The sequence below is a fragment of the Condylura cristata genome, unplaced genomic scaffold (assembly GCF_000260355.1).
Source record: "Condylura cristata isolate star-nosed mole 26May11 unplaced genomic scaffold, ConCri1.0 scaffold00020, whole genome shotgun sequence".
Lineage (NCBI taxonomy): Eukaryota > Metazoa > Chordata > Mammalia > Eulipotyphla > Talpidae > Condylura > Condylura cristata.
In genome coordinates, this window is record NW_004567121.1 from 14,501,069 (window position 1) to 14,517,505 (window position 16,437).

Sequence of the window (16,437 nt, forward strand, 5' to 3'; positions counted from 1 at the left end):
GTTAGCTTAGAAGTATGTGGAACTGCAGAGCTAGGCTGGCGTCAGCAATGGCTGTGCCCACGTTCGGGCACTGAGAACTTCACATCTGTGCTGCCATGAAGGCAGGAGAAGTGGTGATGCTGAGCTGAGCACATCACAGAATAAAAGGTGGGGGGCAGATAATCCATGGGAACTTGGGGAGTGATTGGGTGGGTTGGGGCACTGGCATCTCGAGTGAGTCTCTCTGCCAGCAAGTCCTTTCTGGTATTGCCCAGAGCAGACCTATGGCTGCCAGAATGAAGCCCAGAGGGTCCTCTGGCAGAGTCTGGATCGTGAGTCTCTTGCAGTCTCAGATGCCTTTCTGCCCAGTAATGGCTGCTCCCCTGATCAATGATGACACCCTCATCTGAGGCCCAGGCCCCTCTGTCCCTTGGGAAGAAGAAGGCCAGCTGACCCCCGAGCAATAGCAGCCTCACCCCAGCACAGAGCTGTGCTGCTGACTTCAGACTATGAAGTTTCTTCTCAACTCACAGCAAGCAGGTTGGTAGATCGCAACAGCACCTGCCTAGGTCATCAGCCTGGGGCTCAGCGAAATGCCAGGACTTCCCCAAGAGTCCAGAGCCCAAACTGAACTGGGATGCATCTGATTCTGCAGCCCAGTCTCCAAATATCTCACCTGGCCACCCTCCCCTCTGGCTTCTTGGAGTCTTGGGGTGAGAGGGAGAGAGGCCTTAACTGCCTGGGTAGGTGGAGAATGGAATGAGAGGAATTAAAATTTATGAAGAATTCAGTCTCCAACGCATCTTAGGCTTGTTCTCTAACCCTGTCAATTACTCTGTGAGCCAGCTTTCTCACCTCCAGGTTATAGAGAAGGAAACTGGAGCTCATGGAGGTGAGTGAGCTCCAGCTCGGTGTGGCTACCCTGTGACAGCACTTGTATTCCACCCCAATCTCTGCAGTCAAAGCCAGTGTGCTGCCCACTGCATCACACTGCCGCCTGGCCACCTGCCACAAACCTGTTCCTGCACCATTCTGGTGCCCTCCAGCCGAGGGTCAGCATCCTCGCTCTTGGCAGAAGCTTTCGATCCTTGGAGGCTAAGGGTTCTTACGATGGCACGGGCCCAGCCAGGGGAGGTCCTGACTGACAGGCTGTAGGAAGCAGGGTCCCCTGTTCCTGGTTCCCAGATGGAAGATGAGGACTCCCAGGAGGGTCACCTGGGCAGAGGGGCTGGCTTTCGGGGAAGAGGCTGTCTGTTCCGCCGGGGCCTTCCTCAGGTCGCTTAGTGGGTGAAGGTGTGAGGGTCTCAAGCCCACTTCCCAGTTTTCTCTCAGCACAGCCCAGTCATGCAGAAACATGCAGGAAAGGCCTCCCGTGGGGGTCCCGCCATGCAGTGTGGATGGCTGGATGGAAACGGATCATGAAGCTGAAAGGGGGCCTCCATGTCACCGGGCCTGAGGGGCTCACCTACCTGGAGAGACTCCCCACTCTGGAGGCCTTACCTTAAAGAGGGACATTCACACTGATGCAAACTTGAAAAGAGAGAACACGTACACAAAGAGAAGTTTACTTGGCCGGCATTTCCCTCTGCCTTTCCTGAGGACAGACACCCTTCTGGGGAGGCAGAGCTCTCCCTCCTCCACTGGCTTCCCCCCACTCGAGTCCGGAAGCCCTGGGAGTCTAATCTCTGCGCCTAATGCCTTTGGAGGGGAAGGGAGGGGCACGTGGGAGGGGCAGGAGTAAGCCAAATGCCTCCAGGATCTCAAGGTCAGATGATGTTCTTTGGCCCATAGCGTCCCCAAAGAAGGCCGGTCTCACAGAGCACTGAAGCTAAGAGGGTTACTTTCCTTGGTCTCCAGATGATGTCACCATCTTGGAATTAAATCCCCAGGGGGCCAGACTAGCGAATTTTATGCTTGGAGATGTTTGTCTGCTGGCTTTTCCATCTCCCCACTCACCACTGTGGGGTACCTGCCACCCCCCCACCTCTGTGTGCCCTGCTCAGAAACAAGCCTCCCCCAGGAGCTGATTTGGGTACATGATGGCACAAAGCCTTTGGTCTGGAGCTGATGGCACATCATTTGCGCAAAATCAGTTTAGCCTGTGGGTGCACAGTGGGTGGACAGGACGGGTGTAAAGAGGAGGTGGAAGAGGGGGGACACATGAGCACAGGAGGACAGATGAGAAGGGAGTCCTCACGCCAGAGCAGAGGCCACTGAATCAGATCCTGGGGTGGGGTTAGGGCAAAGGGGCTGACGCAGGAAACCCAGTGGGACTAAGGACAGCTGGTGAGTCAGGGCGGGGTTAGGCAGGGCGGCAAGGGGGCCAGAGGAGCAGAAATCTCAGCTCAGCAAACATCTCAAGAAGGCAAAGGCCCAGAGGTGACAGCGGCCAGTCGAGGCATGTGATGGAACCTGACCAGAGGCAAAATTCCAGCTAGCAATCTGGACAATCTCCTTGGCGACATCTTCAGAGGGGTGAGTCTTCTGCAGAGGGGATAGAAATCAGGCCCGGGAGCTGTTCTCCTTGCTGTATCCTTAGCCCTTGGACATGATCCAGGGACCCCGGCCTCCAGCTGAGCCACCCCGACAGAGTCAGGCTTGCTGTGCCTGTCGGCTGGTTCTATTTCCGCAAGTGGGGCTGCTCAGGGGCTCTGAAAATATGCCACTACATCTCGGCTCTTCTTAAGCCCTATGCTGGGTGACAGGGCTGTGCCAAGTCCCACCTGCAGTACCTGCCACTAGGCAAAACCAATTTCTTCCTGTATCAGCCAGCCAGGCCGGCTGGTGCCCTCAGATTCAGCTCTCCTGGCAGAGGTCGGGCTGGTAGCTCTCGCCAGGTTTCAGGGATTGGCACTATTCTAGCATGGCCTTGGGGTGTGGCTAGAGATTAAGTAGGTTAGAACAAGATTGAGGAGACCAAGGGCCCCAGGCCCTTGACCAAAGGCCATGCGACATGCAGCCAGGTGAGATCTATTGGTCGGGTTGCCCACCTGCCAAAACACATGCCTGTTTCCTTGAGGTCACCGCCAGTTGCGAGGCTGGTTGAGACTTGCTCCTGCACTTATTTCCTCCCTTTTCATAATGTCTTTCACTTCAAGTCTGTTCCTATGACTTAAGATCCTCACACTAACCCTGCCTGCCTGAGACCAATGATTCTGGCCATTGCTTCCCAAAATTCAACTTCTTTTCTTCTCTCTGTCAAAAACGCATCCTTCGCAGCTCTCAGAAGGCAGATAATGTGTCCTCAAGTCTCTTGACACTTAAGGAAGACCTGTCTTGAGATGCGCCTCCTGCCCCATGAGTAGAGATGACTGAGGTCTTGAGGGGTCAGGCCTCAGCTCTCCTGTGCACCCCCACTGACCACTTAGGGGTGGCATCTATTTTGCCTGTAGGTGATGCTACTTAAGGGGCACAGAGTTGTCTTGCTCTGGTACCTGAGCCAGTCAGGTACCACACTCCCAGGTAAACTGTGAGTTGCCAGAGAGGGCAATGGTTTATAAAAACCTCACATATTTTCACATCGTTCCTATAAAGCTTTTAGAGATGAAAAATACAGTATGTTTACTCTGGTGGGCCTTAATTCAACTTTCTATCTGCCATACACAAGCCTGGGTATGGCTCTGTCTGGTGCCAGTAACAGCTTTCAAGGCTGGGCAGAGCCTTCAGCTGAGGGGTGGTTTGGGGCCCCTTTCCAATGGGCTAACTAAAGAGAGACTGTTCTTTTCTCTCCCAATTTTGATATTTCTCCAGAGAGAAAGCTTAGTCTCAAGAGTGTAAATGTGATCAGAAATTTTACTAACTGGAAGAGTCTTTAAAGATCCATAACTGAGAACTCCTAAGGATCAACATTATTTAGCTCAAAATGGAACCAGACACATCTCTATTTTACCTTCCTTCAGCTATCCTAATTGTCCCCTTCACAAACCAGCTTATAAGCATCCTCTCCCCTGCACCTCTAAAAGTCCCGGCCTTAGAAGAACTCTGGAGGTCTGTGAATAGGGACTTTAACAGAAGCTCATTTCCAAGACAATGGCAGTTAGTCTTCAGGAAGTGGGAGGCAGTTTTAAAGTTGGGAGGACTTCCTGGAGGGCTCCTGAGCTTTCACTTTGCCATCATTTCTGAGGTGGTAAGGCCCCTGGAAGCCTACTCAAGCCCCTCAGCAAAGAAAGCAAGCAGCTTCCTGCTCTCTGTTCCAGGTACCATGCTCTTGAGAGGCCAAGAAGGGGCACTGCCCCCCCCCTCCCCCCCCCCCCCCACACACACAAGCTTCTACTGTTGTTTCTCGGGCCTGTCACAACCTCCCTGCACATGGGTGCACCTTTGGCCTGACAGCAACTTTACAGGGCTCTCTGCCTGTCTTCATCAGGTGAGGCCTGCTCCTCCCCAGACTGGGTCCTGTGCTTGGTCTCCAGAATAGTTCCTCACACTTTCTCCCATTCTTTGCATCAGGTTCCCTCACATTCCTTAGGCCCAGGGAAAGTCACACTTACTCCCCCCCCACCTACCCCTCCTGCCTGGGAAGGGGTGCTGCTCTCAGGGCTGCCTATCCACCTGGCTCTGAGCTCAGCTGGAAGGGGCCCCACTCAGGAATTTGTTCTTGCTGGAGTTCTGGAAAAGGCTTCTAGAGACTAGAGCTTCTTGGGGCCCTGGCACCTCAGAGCAATCTCCTCTGCTCACTTTGAATAAAGTTCTGCTGCCTCTCCTAAGCCACTGACTCTTCTCCATGTTATCCAAATTTAAATCTTCCTTTGTGCCTTTTTCAAAAACCTCCCCTAGCCCCCTGCTTCAAAGTGGACTGCGTCCTCTGATCCATGCCAGGACCTCTCTGTCCCAGTGTCCCTCACCGACAGGGCCCTTGGGGCCTGTCCTCTCTTCCCCACCCTTACCACACCCAAGGGGCCTGTTCGTCCAGCCTTGCCCCAGAACCCAATAGATTAGTTTTACCTCATGTTTCTTGGCCTGGAGTCAAGATGTAAATTTAAGCCATTATATTGACCTATGTTGGTCAACTGGCCTCTTGTTCTGCATTTCTGCTCATTGGGCCTGGACACTTAGTTCTACTGTCAATTTTCTTTGGGTTGATTAGCTCAGAAGATACCTAAATTAAAATCTCACCCCCAAACCTAAGGCTTTAGTTTCTTCTCCTCTTCTGCACAGCCTCTGATTGCCTATGCCCCCAACTTTAGTCTAGAGCACAGTTGATCTTGTCCCTAAAAACCACCTGCAGAGATAGTTCCCAGCCTTTCAGCAGACTGAAAGGCTGGGAAGGTGTCCTGAGCCTGTCCGCAGCATGGATGACACAGCACACCCAGAAGGGGGGTGGAGGTGGGCAGGAGAGGAGGTGCCACTATCAGAGCACATGAACCTGACGCTAGCCTCTTCTGAGTTATGTGCTAGCCAAGAAAATTCATAAGATTCAAGGGGGAGGCAAGTGAGGAATGGTGACAGGGCAGTGGCCAGTGATGGTCAACCTGCCCCGCTATAGTCTGGCTGAAGCCTGGGACACAAGCTTCAGCTGAGTTACCCACACAGCACTTTCTGAGGATCACAGCCCCACCAATAGTGGCTCCCCAGAAAGCCTCCTGGCATGTAATGGAACTCCTCTCTGACGAGTCACAAAGCAAGGGAAGTTCTTTGGGTTTGGAAGCAGGGAGGAGAAGTTTTCTGCCAAATGTGGGTGCTTAGGGGATGAACGGATAAACTCAGGTCTTCCTTGCCTGGGACCCCATTACTCCAGAGCTCCTGCCCAATACATTCCTATATTACATACGCCCTCAACTCCTGGTAGGCCAGCAGGCTGACTACCCAAATTTTCCATCTGAATGCTTGCCTCACTGAGGTCAAAGGCAACAGACTGAAGACATCCTGCCCGTGTGCGTGTGTATGTACAACACACACACACACGCACGCACAAACACACACAACGTGTGCGCATACTCTCCATCTTGAAGCATCCTTCCTTGTTCTGGCAGGAGGTCACTGCAAGACTTGGCTTTGCTCTGTGAGTCGGATCTAAGTCTGAGGGCCTCAGCCCTCTTCCCAAATTCTGAGCTTCAAACCACCTCCGACTGGCACCACCAAATAGGGCGAAGAACCTAGAAGGACGTGTGTGCTGAGGCTGGAGAGAAGTTAGAAGGGGGAGTAGGCAGATAGGGTGAGGGGGTCTCTGATGTAGCCTAAGGACTCAGCCCCCTTGGGTTTCCACAGGACATTTTTCCACCGATGTTGTCACGTCTCATTCTGTGCTACTTCCACATAATGGCCACAGCTTAGTTACCATTTTTCTTTAACTCATTTAAAAAGCATTAATTTATCATACATGGAAAGCTAGTATCATCTTTAAATTTTTTTATCAAAACAAATCTCTATTAAAACAAAAAAAATCAATAAAGGAGCAAGGTCAGAATAAAATCAAATTCTTCTAGGTGCCATATTTGTCACTATCTTGGCCACCTCTCTAGGTGACACACGTTTGACTGTCAACTCTTTGGGTTTAAAGGATTCTCTCAGGGAGCTCATGGCGATCCCCTGCCCTTGCCATTTCGTTGCAGAATGTGCCTCACGGCACTCCTTGGGCACAGCCCCTGGTCCGACCCACCATGTGGAATGTGCTCTGGGATGACTTACAATTCGAGGTTTGAAGGGTGGCTTGATCTTTTTCTGCTCTAGGAGCACCCAGTCGATCTCTTTGAAGAAAGGGTGCTGCTTGATGGCGTCCTCCCCATTCTGTGCAGCCACACAGCCCAGGCGCTTGTGAGGGTTCTTGGTCATGAACTGTGGGGAAGAGGACACAGATATGAGTCACAAAGGTCGGGTAGGCACAGGCCACAGGGAAAGAGGGAAGTGAGCCCAAGCAATGTCATCAGCTGACCCCAGGCTGCCTTCTGCACGCTTAGGTCTTCTAAACCTGCCCAGCTTGGGTACTTTTCACCATGCTAACCACAGTGCATAGACTCATTTCATCTCAAGGCAGCCTCTATTGTACTATGACTGTCCACATTTTATAAGTCAAGTAGTTGAGGCACAGAGAGGTAAATTAACTCAACTGAGGCTGAACAGCCAGCAAGGTACCACGTTGGGATTAGAAACTCAGGGTCTTACGAACTTCTTCCCACAATCTCCTTTGTATTCACCACCTACTCATTGGGGAGACTGAAGTCTGATAAACTCATTTACACTGAGTCCATTTTGAGGTAAGGCAGGACCAGGTATTCAGGTTTAGGTTAAGGTGTTACTCATTTCTTAAAACAAAAGCCTGCAATCTCTAGCATAAACTACCCAGGTAAGTCAACAGATAAAAACAAGAAAAAGAAACACATTGATTCATAGTGGTTGTCTGTAAAAGCCATATTGCTGTGTTCTATATTTTTGACTTCTGTCTTGTGACCACACACTCCCAGGCGAACTTACTAATTCTATTTCACAAGTTAGTCCTGATGGTAAATGATAAGTTAATTGAGTAGATGTAGACCAAGATAACCTTGAAAACAAATCAGTGCTAACAGGTGGGAAAATGATAGTCACCCCAAATAAAGATAGTGGTGTGTGTGTGTGTGTGTGGTGTGTGTGCAGGTGTGTATGTGTACTAGAGGAAGTGTTACATTTCAAAGGGTGAAGGCTAAGAGTCTGTATTGAAACAAAGAAACTTTAAAGGACAAATGAAAATCTAAAGGAATGAATCTATAATAGTAAAATTTAAAATTTCAGGTTTCATCAGCAAGGGAGATTTTCTTGGGCTGGGTGGACCACCTCTGTCTCTTGCCTGGTGTTGTTAAAGCCAAAGCACCTGGACAAAGACTAGATGCTACTGGAAGGGTGACAGTCACAGAGAAGAGGGTTAAGGGGGGAAAGGCGGGGTAGGTATGAGTTAGGAATGGTGCCGACATGCTTCTCTCTCATCTAGCATCTCTGATGGCTTTCTAGTGCCCACGGTTCAAAATCATCTACTGACTACCTCACTGGCCTTTTGCATCCTTTATCTCCCTGGTCAAAAGCCCTTTTCCAGCCCTGATGCCTCTTCTAAGAACCAGTCAAAATGCTGCCCTCTCTGTGGCCAGGGCCATGTGAGTTGTTCTGCTCCCTCTGAAAGGCTGGAAGGCACAGAGCTCCATCCCTCAACCCCCAGGATACACAAAGGTGCTGCCTCTTCCCACAAGAAGAGCTATTCATTCAGCCCCATTCTCCGGGCAGCCACCCTCGGAACTGAACCTGAAGTCATGCAGTGAGTGCCCTGAGGTGAGCAGAGGTGGGGCAGAGAGAACTGGAGAGAGAAAGGCCAGAAGGAGGTGTGAGGTCTGGAGGAAGAGAGACAGGACAGAGTGAGAAAAGAGTGGTGTTGGGGAGGCCAGGTGAGCAGGACAAGGGCTCTGCTGGGAGACTCACAGCTTTCAGGATGCTGACGGCCTCCTTGCTGAGCCAGACTGGGTAGAGCACGTCATCATGGAGGATGGACTCGAACAGGTCGTCTTCATTGTCAGCCTCAAAGGGGGGTTGCCCAGCCATCATCTCATACATCAGCACCCCCAGCGCCCACCAGTCCACTGAGGGGCCGTACTCCAGCTCCTGCAGGATCTGTTCAAGAAATGGGCAAGTCAGGACCCACCACAACTCCCACCCTGTGGACCTGCGTCTTCATTCCCAGCTTCCTCTTCTGTGGGCGAAATGGAGGAAAGCTACAACTACATAAAGCGAAGCTCTAAATCGGCAGGTTCAGTGAAAGTGAGTTGTACTCAGTTGAGCATAACTACCAACTCTGCAGAGTCGGCACGGACAGACTGTCCTCCAGGACCATGTTCGCCATTTCTTTCTTTGAGCACCGGATGAAGTTCCTGCCTTGCATTTAGGGCTGTGTAGAAAATACACCTATTTTTGACAATAAAAGCAGAGTGAGAAGAGCAAATTGCAGACTAGGGGAGACAAAACAATTGGGGTGACTGAGTACCACAGCCTCAGGTCTCCCACCTCACACTCAGGTTGCAGCTCGGTTCACTGGGTGGGAAGGTGTGTGGATCACTGGCTGGGATGGTGTGTGAAATCTCAGTTTCCTTTTAGTGGGGATAATGTTAATTTCACTAAGCCCTGTGTTCTTGGGAACAAAGCTAACACTACTAGATCTCCCCACCCTTTTGTATTCTGGTCACAAAGGCTCGCCATGCTTTTGCCTATTCTGAGGAAAGACCCAAGTCTAGTAAGACTCACTGATGAATCTTGCCTTTACCTGCCTCTGTGAAGCCCCTGTCTCTATGGTGATCCTCATCAATGAATCTTCTCCCTGGTGTAAGAGCCAAGGTCTAATCATTCTCTTCTTGATAGTCTGGTATATTGTGTCTTTGACAAGGTCACTTTCCCAACCTATGACCTCTTTGTCTCTCTTTCTCTTTTAATTCCCCTTTGACAACATTTATTCAGACCCACTGAGGCTAAATGCATGTGATGACCCTGTGGAGAAGGATGCCATTAGCCTCCTGTAGAATGAATGGTGTGCATTTTTATGAACTAAATAATAATTTCAGGGCACAAGGGGGCTCCCACTTAAAGTCAAGAAATTGCAGAACTTTCAGAAAAGTAATTTTTATGGGGCACTGACATTGTTACAGCAGAAGGTGACATAGAAGACCAACCAGGATATTTGCATTCTATCCAAAATCTGGTGCTAACTTTTCTGAGTGATTTCAAGCTAGTCACTTGACCTTCTTGTTCTTCCAGGAGGCTTAGATTCTCAGCTTAACCTTATAAGATTGATTGAAAGCACAGGGCAAAATACAAAAATCTACATGATTGCAAAGTGATACTGAATTCAGGCTTTCCTCTACAAGTTTGGTCTTCATTTACATAAATTATGTAGGAGGCCAATGATGGATGTTTGACTGAGAGGGGAAATAAATCTTGAGCTGTTTTCATGGCCAAGGAAGGGCTTGTGAAGTGATGTTCCCATGCCACATTATTTTCCCCTCTTATCAGTCAGAGAAGGATTAAGCATGGTGTTGCCCAGAAAAAGGAGGGTGGATACCCTTAGCTCTGTAATTCTACAAAGAACTCCAGACAGAGGTGGGTGCAGGGAAGGAGTGTGGCTGAAACACAGGCACTGAGGACCTCTCTCCCAATAGCGACCACTATGCCTACTCATTGCAGCTTGCAGGATACCCCAGCAAGGCAACTTTCTGGAAACTTGTTCCAAAACAAGTCTCCAGATTATTCTCAGCTTTCAAAATGGTTGGGAAAGTGTAGGTTGAACTTGAGTATGTAGGCATTCTTATCAAAACACCCTTCTAGAGGGCACAGTTTACTTAGGGTTGAATAAAAAGACTTGTGTAGAAGCATTTCAAAAATTGTAGAAGCATGCATATTTAAGTGAATCTTCTGACTTGGGAATGAAAAAGAATATGAGAAAATGCAGCCACTTTAATTCCTGGGGCTGGTAATCTGTTTGGTACCTTGGGTCTTTTAACCCATTAGTCACTACATAGAATCTGCAAGGTTAGAGCTACAGGCACCATGGCAGAGCCAATCATACTGCTGTGTCATGAAGCGAAGGCCTCAACCTAGAAAGATCCAGTTCCCCAGCCTGGCTCCATGGTACCTCTAGCTTATGTGCTTCAAGGTCATGGTTGTCACCCATATGCTCCAGAAAGCTTGCTCAGCTCTCCCAGTAGGGAGAAACAGGGACTACAGCATTCTTCTGAGTTCATCTACCACATGGTAACCGGCCCAGTTCTAACATCCAAGAGACTGGCTGCCATGTGTATCTACTGTGTGAGTCCCTTTCTGAGCATTTGCCCTTCTCTCCTGGGTTCGCGGCTCTGGTGCAAAGGTGAGCATCCTCCAGCCCCAGGAGGAGGGACAGCTGGTATCCGTGCCTACAAGGACGGTAGGAAGGTGACCTCAGGTTGGCCCATGCCTGCTCAGATAAGGTGGTGATGGGGAAACCACAGAGTGGCCCTGTTACGCCTCCTTGGGCCCCTCCGATGTCTTCATGCTTTGGGTGGCATCTTCTGTAAAACACTTTTCAGGCTTGGCCCTGATTATCTTCTTCCTAATAACCTTGTTAGCAATGGGGTTGGTGAGAAGGGTAAGGCTTGCAAGCCACGGGTGGCCAACCAGCACAGCAGCCGGCCCTTCTAGTGGGTGACAGCTGGAGTGACAGAGATGAGTAGGCGGTGGTCTGGTGGTGAGAGGCATTACCTAGGGCGGAACACCACTTTGGGGGTGGGCTGGTAATATGGGGTTTCCCACCACGACAGTACATGGTGGGAAGTGAAGCCCTAGGGCTGAGCTCATGCCTCAGAAGTTGTCTTTGGTTTCGGGGTTAGACTGGTGCCTCAAAACCCCTCCTATCTATATAGAGGCATATGCTTTCTGAAGCATTTCCATGCTCTAGTCTCATTAGATTCTCAAAACAGCTTGATGAAATTGGGAGGCCAGGAATTATTATTCCCATTTGAAAGACAAGTAAGCTGAGATTCAACTTTTTTTTTAACTTTCCATGAGGACATTATGGGCAAATCGAGCCTGGAACCTTAATTCTCAGGGTGGTTTCTTTCCCATCCTGCCAACCACAACGGTATGATGGAGCCACCACTTTCCCAGAGCTTCTGGTGCTGAGCACTACAGAGACATACTTTCATTTACTCATCCCAAAAGCCTCTGATAAAGACAGTGATGGTTTATTCTCTGTAATTTGTCTGCAGTGAGACCAGACATTGCTTATGTCATATATAGTGGCAATTCTGCAAGTGGATGCAAATACAGAATGGAAAGGAAGATGGTGGCTCCTTCTAAACAGAAATCAGGGTTGTTTATTATGAATCTTGCCAATGGACCATCTTTATGTCAGTGATGTGGGAGTTTTTTCATCATGAAGTGAATGTTGGTCTTGGGCTGGGTCCTTAGCTGCTACACTTGACTGTCAACACCTTGATACATAGAAGGATTGGATTTTGGTGCCAAAGAATCAATGAGGAAAATGGTGAAAAAGCAGGTGCCAATGAAGTCTTCACTTTCACTGATTTCTCACTGAAGGTTAAATTACTTAGAGAATGTACGAGTAGAGATGGACCGAAATCTACTCTCTAGACCTCTCAGAAAATAAAGATTCTATAAAGAATGTACTTACTACTCATCGCTCTTACAGCCATGCCTCATCTGATCTGAGAAAAGACTCTCACCACCCTCTCGAACTTCTCACTTCATGCACTGCAACTTATCATCCACCCCGCCTGTCTTCTTCCTGGCTCAGGCTTGATTATGATTCCCCCTGACTTGGAAACCCTTAGTGGGCCTAAAATTCCTGCAGGATGAAGGTCACATTTCTTCATCCCTTTTCTCAATCCCTTCATTACTATAAGCAGTAAGAAATCCAATGTTTTAGCTAAACTTTTCCTTTTCTAAAAATGGCCAACAATATTCTCATACCTTGGTCTTTCCTCATGCTGGAGTGTCACAAGTTCTCATTCATTTATTCAATCAATCAACAAACCACTACTAAGAGTCTGCTTTAAGCATTAGATCTAGGGAGTACCCACATTAGAAAGATAGCCCCTGCCCTAAGGACTCAGGGCCCAGAGTTACTGAACCTCCTCCCCAAGCCTCCTCTGTGTTGTTTTCAGGAATGCTCCCCACCCTACCTCCAAAGGAAATCCTGCTTATTCTTTACAACTCAATTCATTCACCAGGTGCTCCAAAAAGGCTTCCCTGATCCCTGAGGATATCATCTTGCTTTGAGTATCTATTTATTCTGCTTAATTGGTTGTTTACTTATCTGTCCTTCCCTCTAAACACAAAAATTCTTTTAGGAGAATGGCCAGTGCTAAGTCAATTCCTTATCCTCACATGGTTTTGTGTCTAGCAGGTGCTCAAACAGTGCCCACTGAAAAGAAATGAAATCTGAATGTGTTAACTAATGCTTAGCCTCCATGGGTGACTGGCACTTCCTTCCCATCTTACATGTGTCAGAAGCCACAAGACCATTTTTACTAAGAATCTATGATAGATCGTGTCTTGAATATGAATCATATCTCACATATCATATCTCTTGGCTTGGGCAAGACTGACTCGGACAAACTCAAAGCAAACAAATACTTGATCATGAACAAAAGGTCCGAACTACTGTGACCAAAGATAATCCATTGGTGAGGGTCACAGTGGCCTTCTCTGATCTCCATTCATAATGCGGCACAGCTACGCTCCTCTTCCTGCCCCCATCCTGTGCGCTCATTATGAAGCCTCACTACTACACTGGAGATGGTGAATGATGCCAGCTTCTACTATAAGCAAACTAGGTGATAAAGTTAATTGCCACCTTGAGTCAGTGCTCCTTTATGGTGATTAAGAAGTGAAATCTATGATACAAGTTAACACATTTCTCTCTTGGTCCTCATCTCCTTCGTAGTTCCGAGTTGGGATTAAAGAGTCATGTTCAGAGAAGCTCTGTCCAGATTTAGGGAATAGCCAGTTACACTCAACTCACCCATCATCTCCCCCATCACCACATTTTTATGGATAAATCAGCAAGTCTCTCCCTTTCCCTTTTCTCCCTCCCCCCTGGAATTGATCTAGGACCACCAGATGTCCCAGAGCATGGGGATGGACCCTGTCTCAGCTTCATCCCCAGCAGGAGGTGACCTTTTGAACATGGTTTTACCTCAGGAGCAATGTAGTCAGGAGTCCCACAGAAGGTGGTGGTTGTCACGCCGTTCATAATGCCCTCCTTGCACATCCCGAAGTCAGCCAGCTTACAGTGACCTTCTGCATCCAGAAGGATGTTGTCCAGTTTCAAATCCCTGCAAGGCAGCCCAGAACCACATGATTAACGCTTCACACATCCCAACATGGTCTTCTTGAGATTGAGAGATGTGCACATGTTGGAGAAACTTGCTATAGAAAGGAAGGTCTTTAAGTGGTCTAGCTACCTACACCCACTCTCAGCCAAGTTGCTCTCTCATGTTGTTCAGCTCCCAAAGGGGCCTCCATTTGCCCCAGATGCAGGAAGAACTTCTGAAACTCTGGGAATATCTCAAGACTGCTGTGATTTAACAGCTCAAAGAGAACAGCTGTTATTGATGCTCTACTCTGCGCTGAAAGTCATTATTTGGACCTTGAAACCAGAGAAAGAAGCAACTTATCCTCTTTCCTTCATGAGTTAGCCATGAAGATTGGCTGGAGGGGCAGGACTGACATTACCAAATCAAATAAAACCATCTGATGTTAGAATGAGGTGCTACTCTAAAGGACACTGACTCTATGAGCTATTGGGTTTCAGGGGGACAACACTGGCAGAGACAACTTCCAGGAAACAGTGACTCTCATGAGAAGCTTGACCAGAAGGTAAGGTTTGGATAGACCATGATCAGAATAGGGAGTTGGGGGGGGGGGCAATACAGGAAATGCAAAAGACTAGAACACTGGGTTTCCATGACATGAGGCAAGACGGATGAGTTGAAAACAATCACAAAGAGTCTAGAATGTCAGAAAGAGGGGTTTATAAATTCATCTGAGAGCAACAGGGCCCTGCCTGCATGAACATGAACATAGCAGGATTAGTCTTCTGGAACAAGAACGTTGAATGGGGGAAAGACCTGAGGGAGAATTATGTGCTGTAATAACCTGTACCTACAAAGCCTAGAGGGTTCTGGGCAGGCAGTGAGGGCCATGGGGGCATTCTGTCCTCAACCAGTGCAACCCTGTTTGGTATCCTGGAATTCTGGATAAGAATTCCCCTATCAATCTAGTCTGCAAACCCCAGACCTGCCCCATAGAAGGATGGGGTCGAATGGAGGTCTCCCTCTGCAGCTAGTCTGGGTGGGGTCTTGCAAAGAAGGCCCATTTTCCTGCACACAGAGCAAGAGGGGCCTCTCACACATGCCTGCTGGTGTCTGGACTTGAATCCCAGCCACCACCAGGAATCCAGGCTTGAGTGCAAAGGTGGGGCAGGAAGCCCTTTAGGACCTTCCTGCCTTGCCCCCAGCCCCATTTCTGCTTGCAGCTGAGACTTGTTGAGAAAAAAGCAAGCACATAAAATGTGCTGCTCTAAGCAAATGCTAGTGAGTCTGACCAGGCAGCGTCACTGGGACTGGGGGCTCCCCAGCCCCCCATCCTGTCCACTGTGTGTGGTCAAGCCTCAAATTTGGCTGGGAGGCAGTGAGCTGAATACAAGGCTGGGCGCAGGAAATCAGGGTGGCACAGCCCTGATAAAGTCATTAGTAGATTAGTTATCATAGCTCTAGAATTGGGCTGCCACCTGCCTGCTTGGAGGTTCATGAGCTGACAGGTGTGAAAGCAGCACCTCTTTTTTTTTTTTTTAAAGATTTTATTTATTTATTCACATAGAAGTGGGGTACAGGACAGAGATGCGGAGGGTGAGAGGATTCACCAGAGACAGAGCTGGGAACAGAACAGGCAGATAGATGAAGTACACTGCTGAGGGGAGCAGCGGGCAGGTCAGGAGAGGTCTGCCTCACCATGTGGATTTCCTCTGGGGCAGGTGGGGATTGAACTCATGTGGAAGTGGCTTTAGCTTCTTAGGAAAGCAGCACCTCTTTAACACTGTCACCCACTTCCTTCATTAGGAGTCTGCTTACCTGCCAATCTTTGAGAGGCTGAGCTACAGGCCTCTGCATGTCCCAAAATCAGGGTCCTCTTTCTAAGACCCACACAAACAGCACAAGGCTCACCATGGCAACACTCATGGACTAACCACAATAGCCATAATATGTGGAAAGTGCCTGGTGGTTTACAAACCACATTCGTGTTCTGAACCCCACTGAGCAGTAGGAGGAGCACACTCCATTACCACCAGGACAGAAGTAGAGAAATGGAAGGCGGGAGAAGAGAAGTGATCTCTGGAAGGTGATGAGGAGGGCTGGGGGGCCTGGGGCCAGAGGGCAGGTCTCCTGCTCTGAAGGCTGAAGGCGGGTATTTTCCTGCCAAGATGGGCCACGGCCTTCTGCCTTCTTGCCTTCATTTTGGTGAACTTTCCCTGCCAAGCCCTCTACCCCAAATTATAAAGGACCCCACATGCTACCCTCTGGGCACTCTCTTTGAAAACTTTTGTTGTGTTACAGGAAGGACACATTCTACTTTGTACGAGTGGATCAGATTCAGAAGATTACAAGTCAGCCTTGACCTTGACCTTGACCTTGGTCTGAGAATTCTGACTCAGCATTTCCTGCACACCAGACTCAGCCTTTCTTTCTGAACAGGGTTCCCACTGAACAAGAGAAGGTGGGAAGTCTCATTTCTCCTCACCTCTGGCTTGTCTTTACCTGCCCTGCCCCCAGATGCCCAACATCCCTTTGCTTCTTGCCTCCCCTTCTCCTTAGGAGAATAAGTTGCTGGGGGGCAGGGCGTGGGGGAGGGGCACCATGGCCAAACCTGTTCTGCAGGCCTCACACAGCTGCCCCATCAGTGTGGCCCCGAGAGCCCCAGGCCAAAACATTTCTTCCCACAGTCCTGCACAGATGT

At 49.1% G+C, this 16,437-nt stretch overlaps 1 protein-coding gene across 4 annotated transcripts in view; it reads right to left on the reverse strand.

The window, feature by feature from the left end:
• Window positions 1–16,437, reverse strand: part of PRKCE (protein kinase C, epsilon) — a 422,632-nt gene that overhangs the window by 15,265 nt on the left and 390,930 nt on the right. For 2 of the 4 annotated variants that reach the window (XM_012727410.1, XM_004686234.2), the window contains 3 exons: window positions 13,619–13,757; window positions 8,362–8,550; window positions 6,607–6,753 (listed from right to left, as the gene is read on the reverse strand). In XM_012727410.1, the coding sequence (XP_012582864.1) occupies window positions 6,607–6,753; window positions 8,362–8,550; window positions 13,619–13,757 (475 nt within the window). Of the gene's footprint in view, window positions 1–995; window positions 1,381–1,479; window positions 1,510–6,606; window positions 6,754–8,361; window positions 8,551–13,618; window positions 13,758–16,437 lie in introns of all 4 variants that reach the window. The other 2 variants (XR_001145634.1, XM_012727411.1) reach the window with 2 other exon arrangements.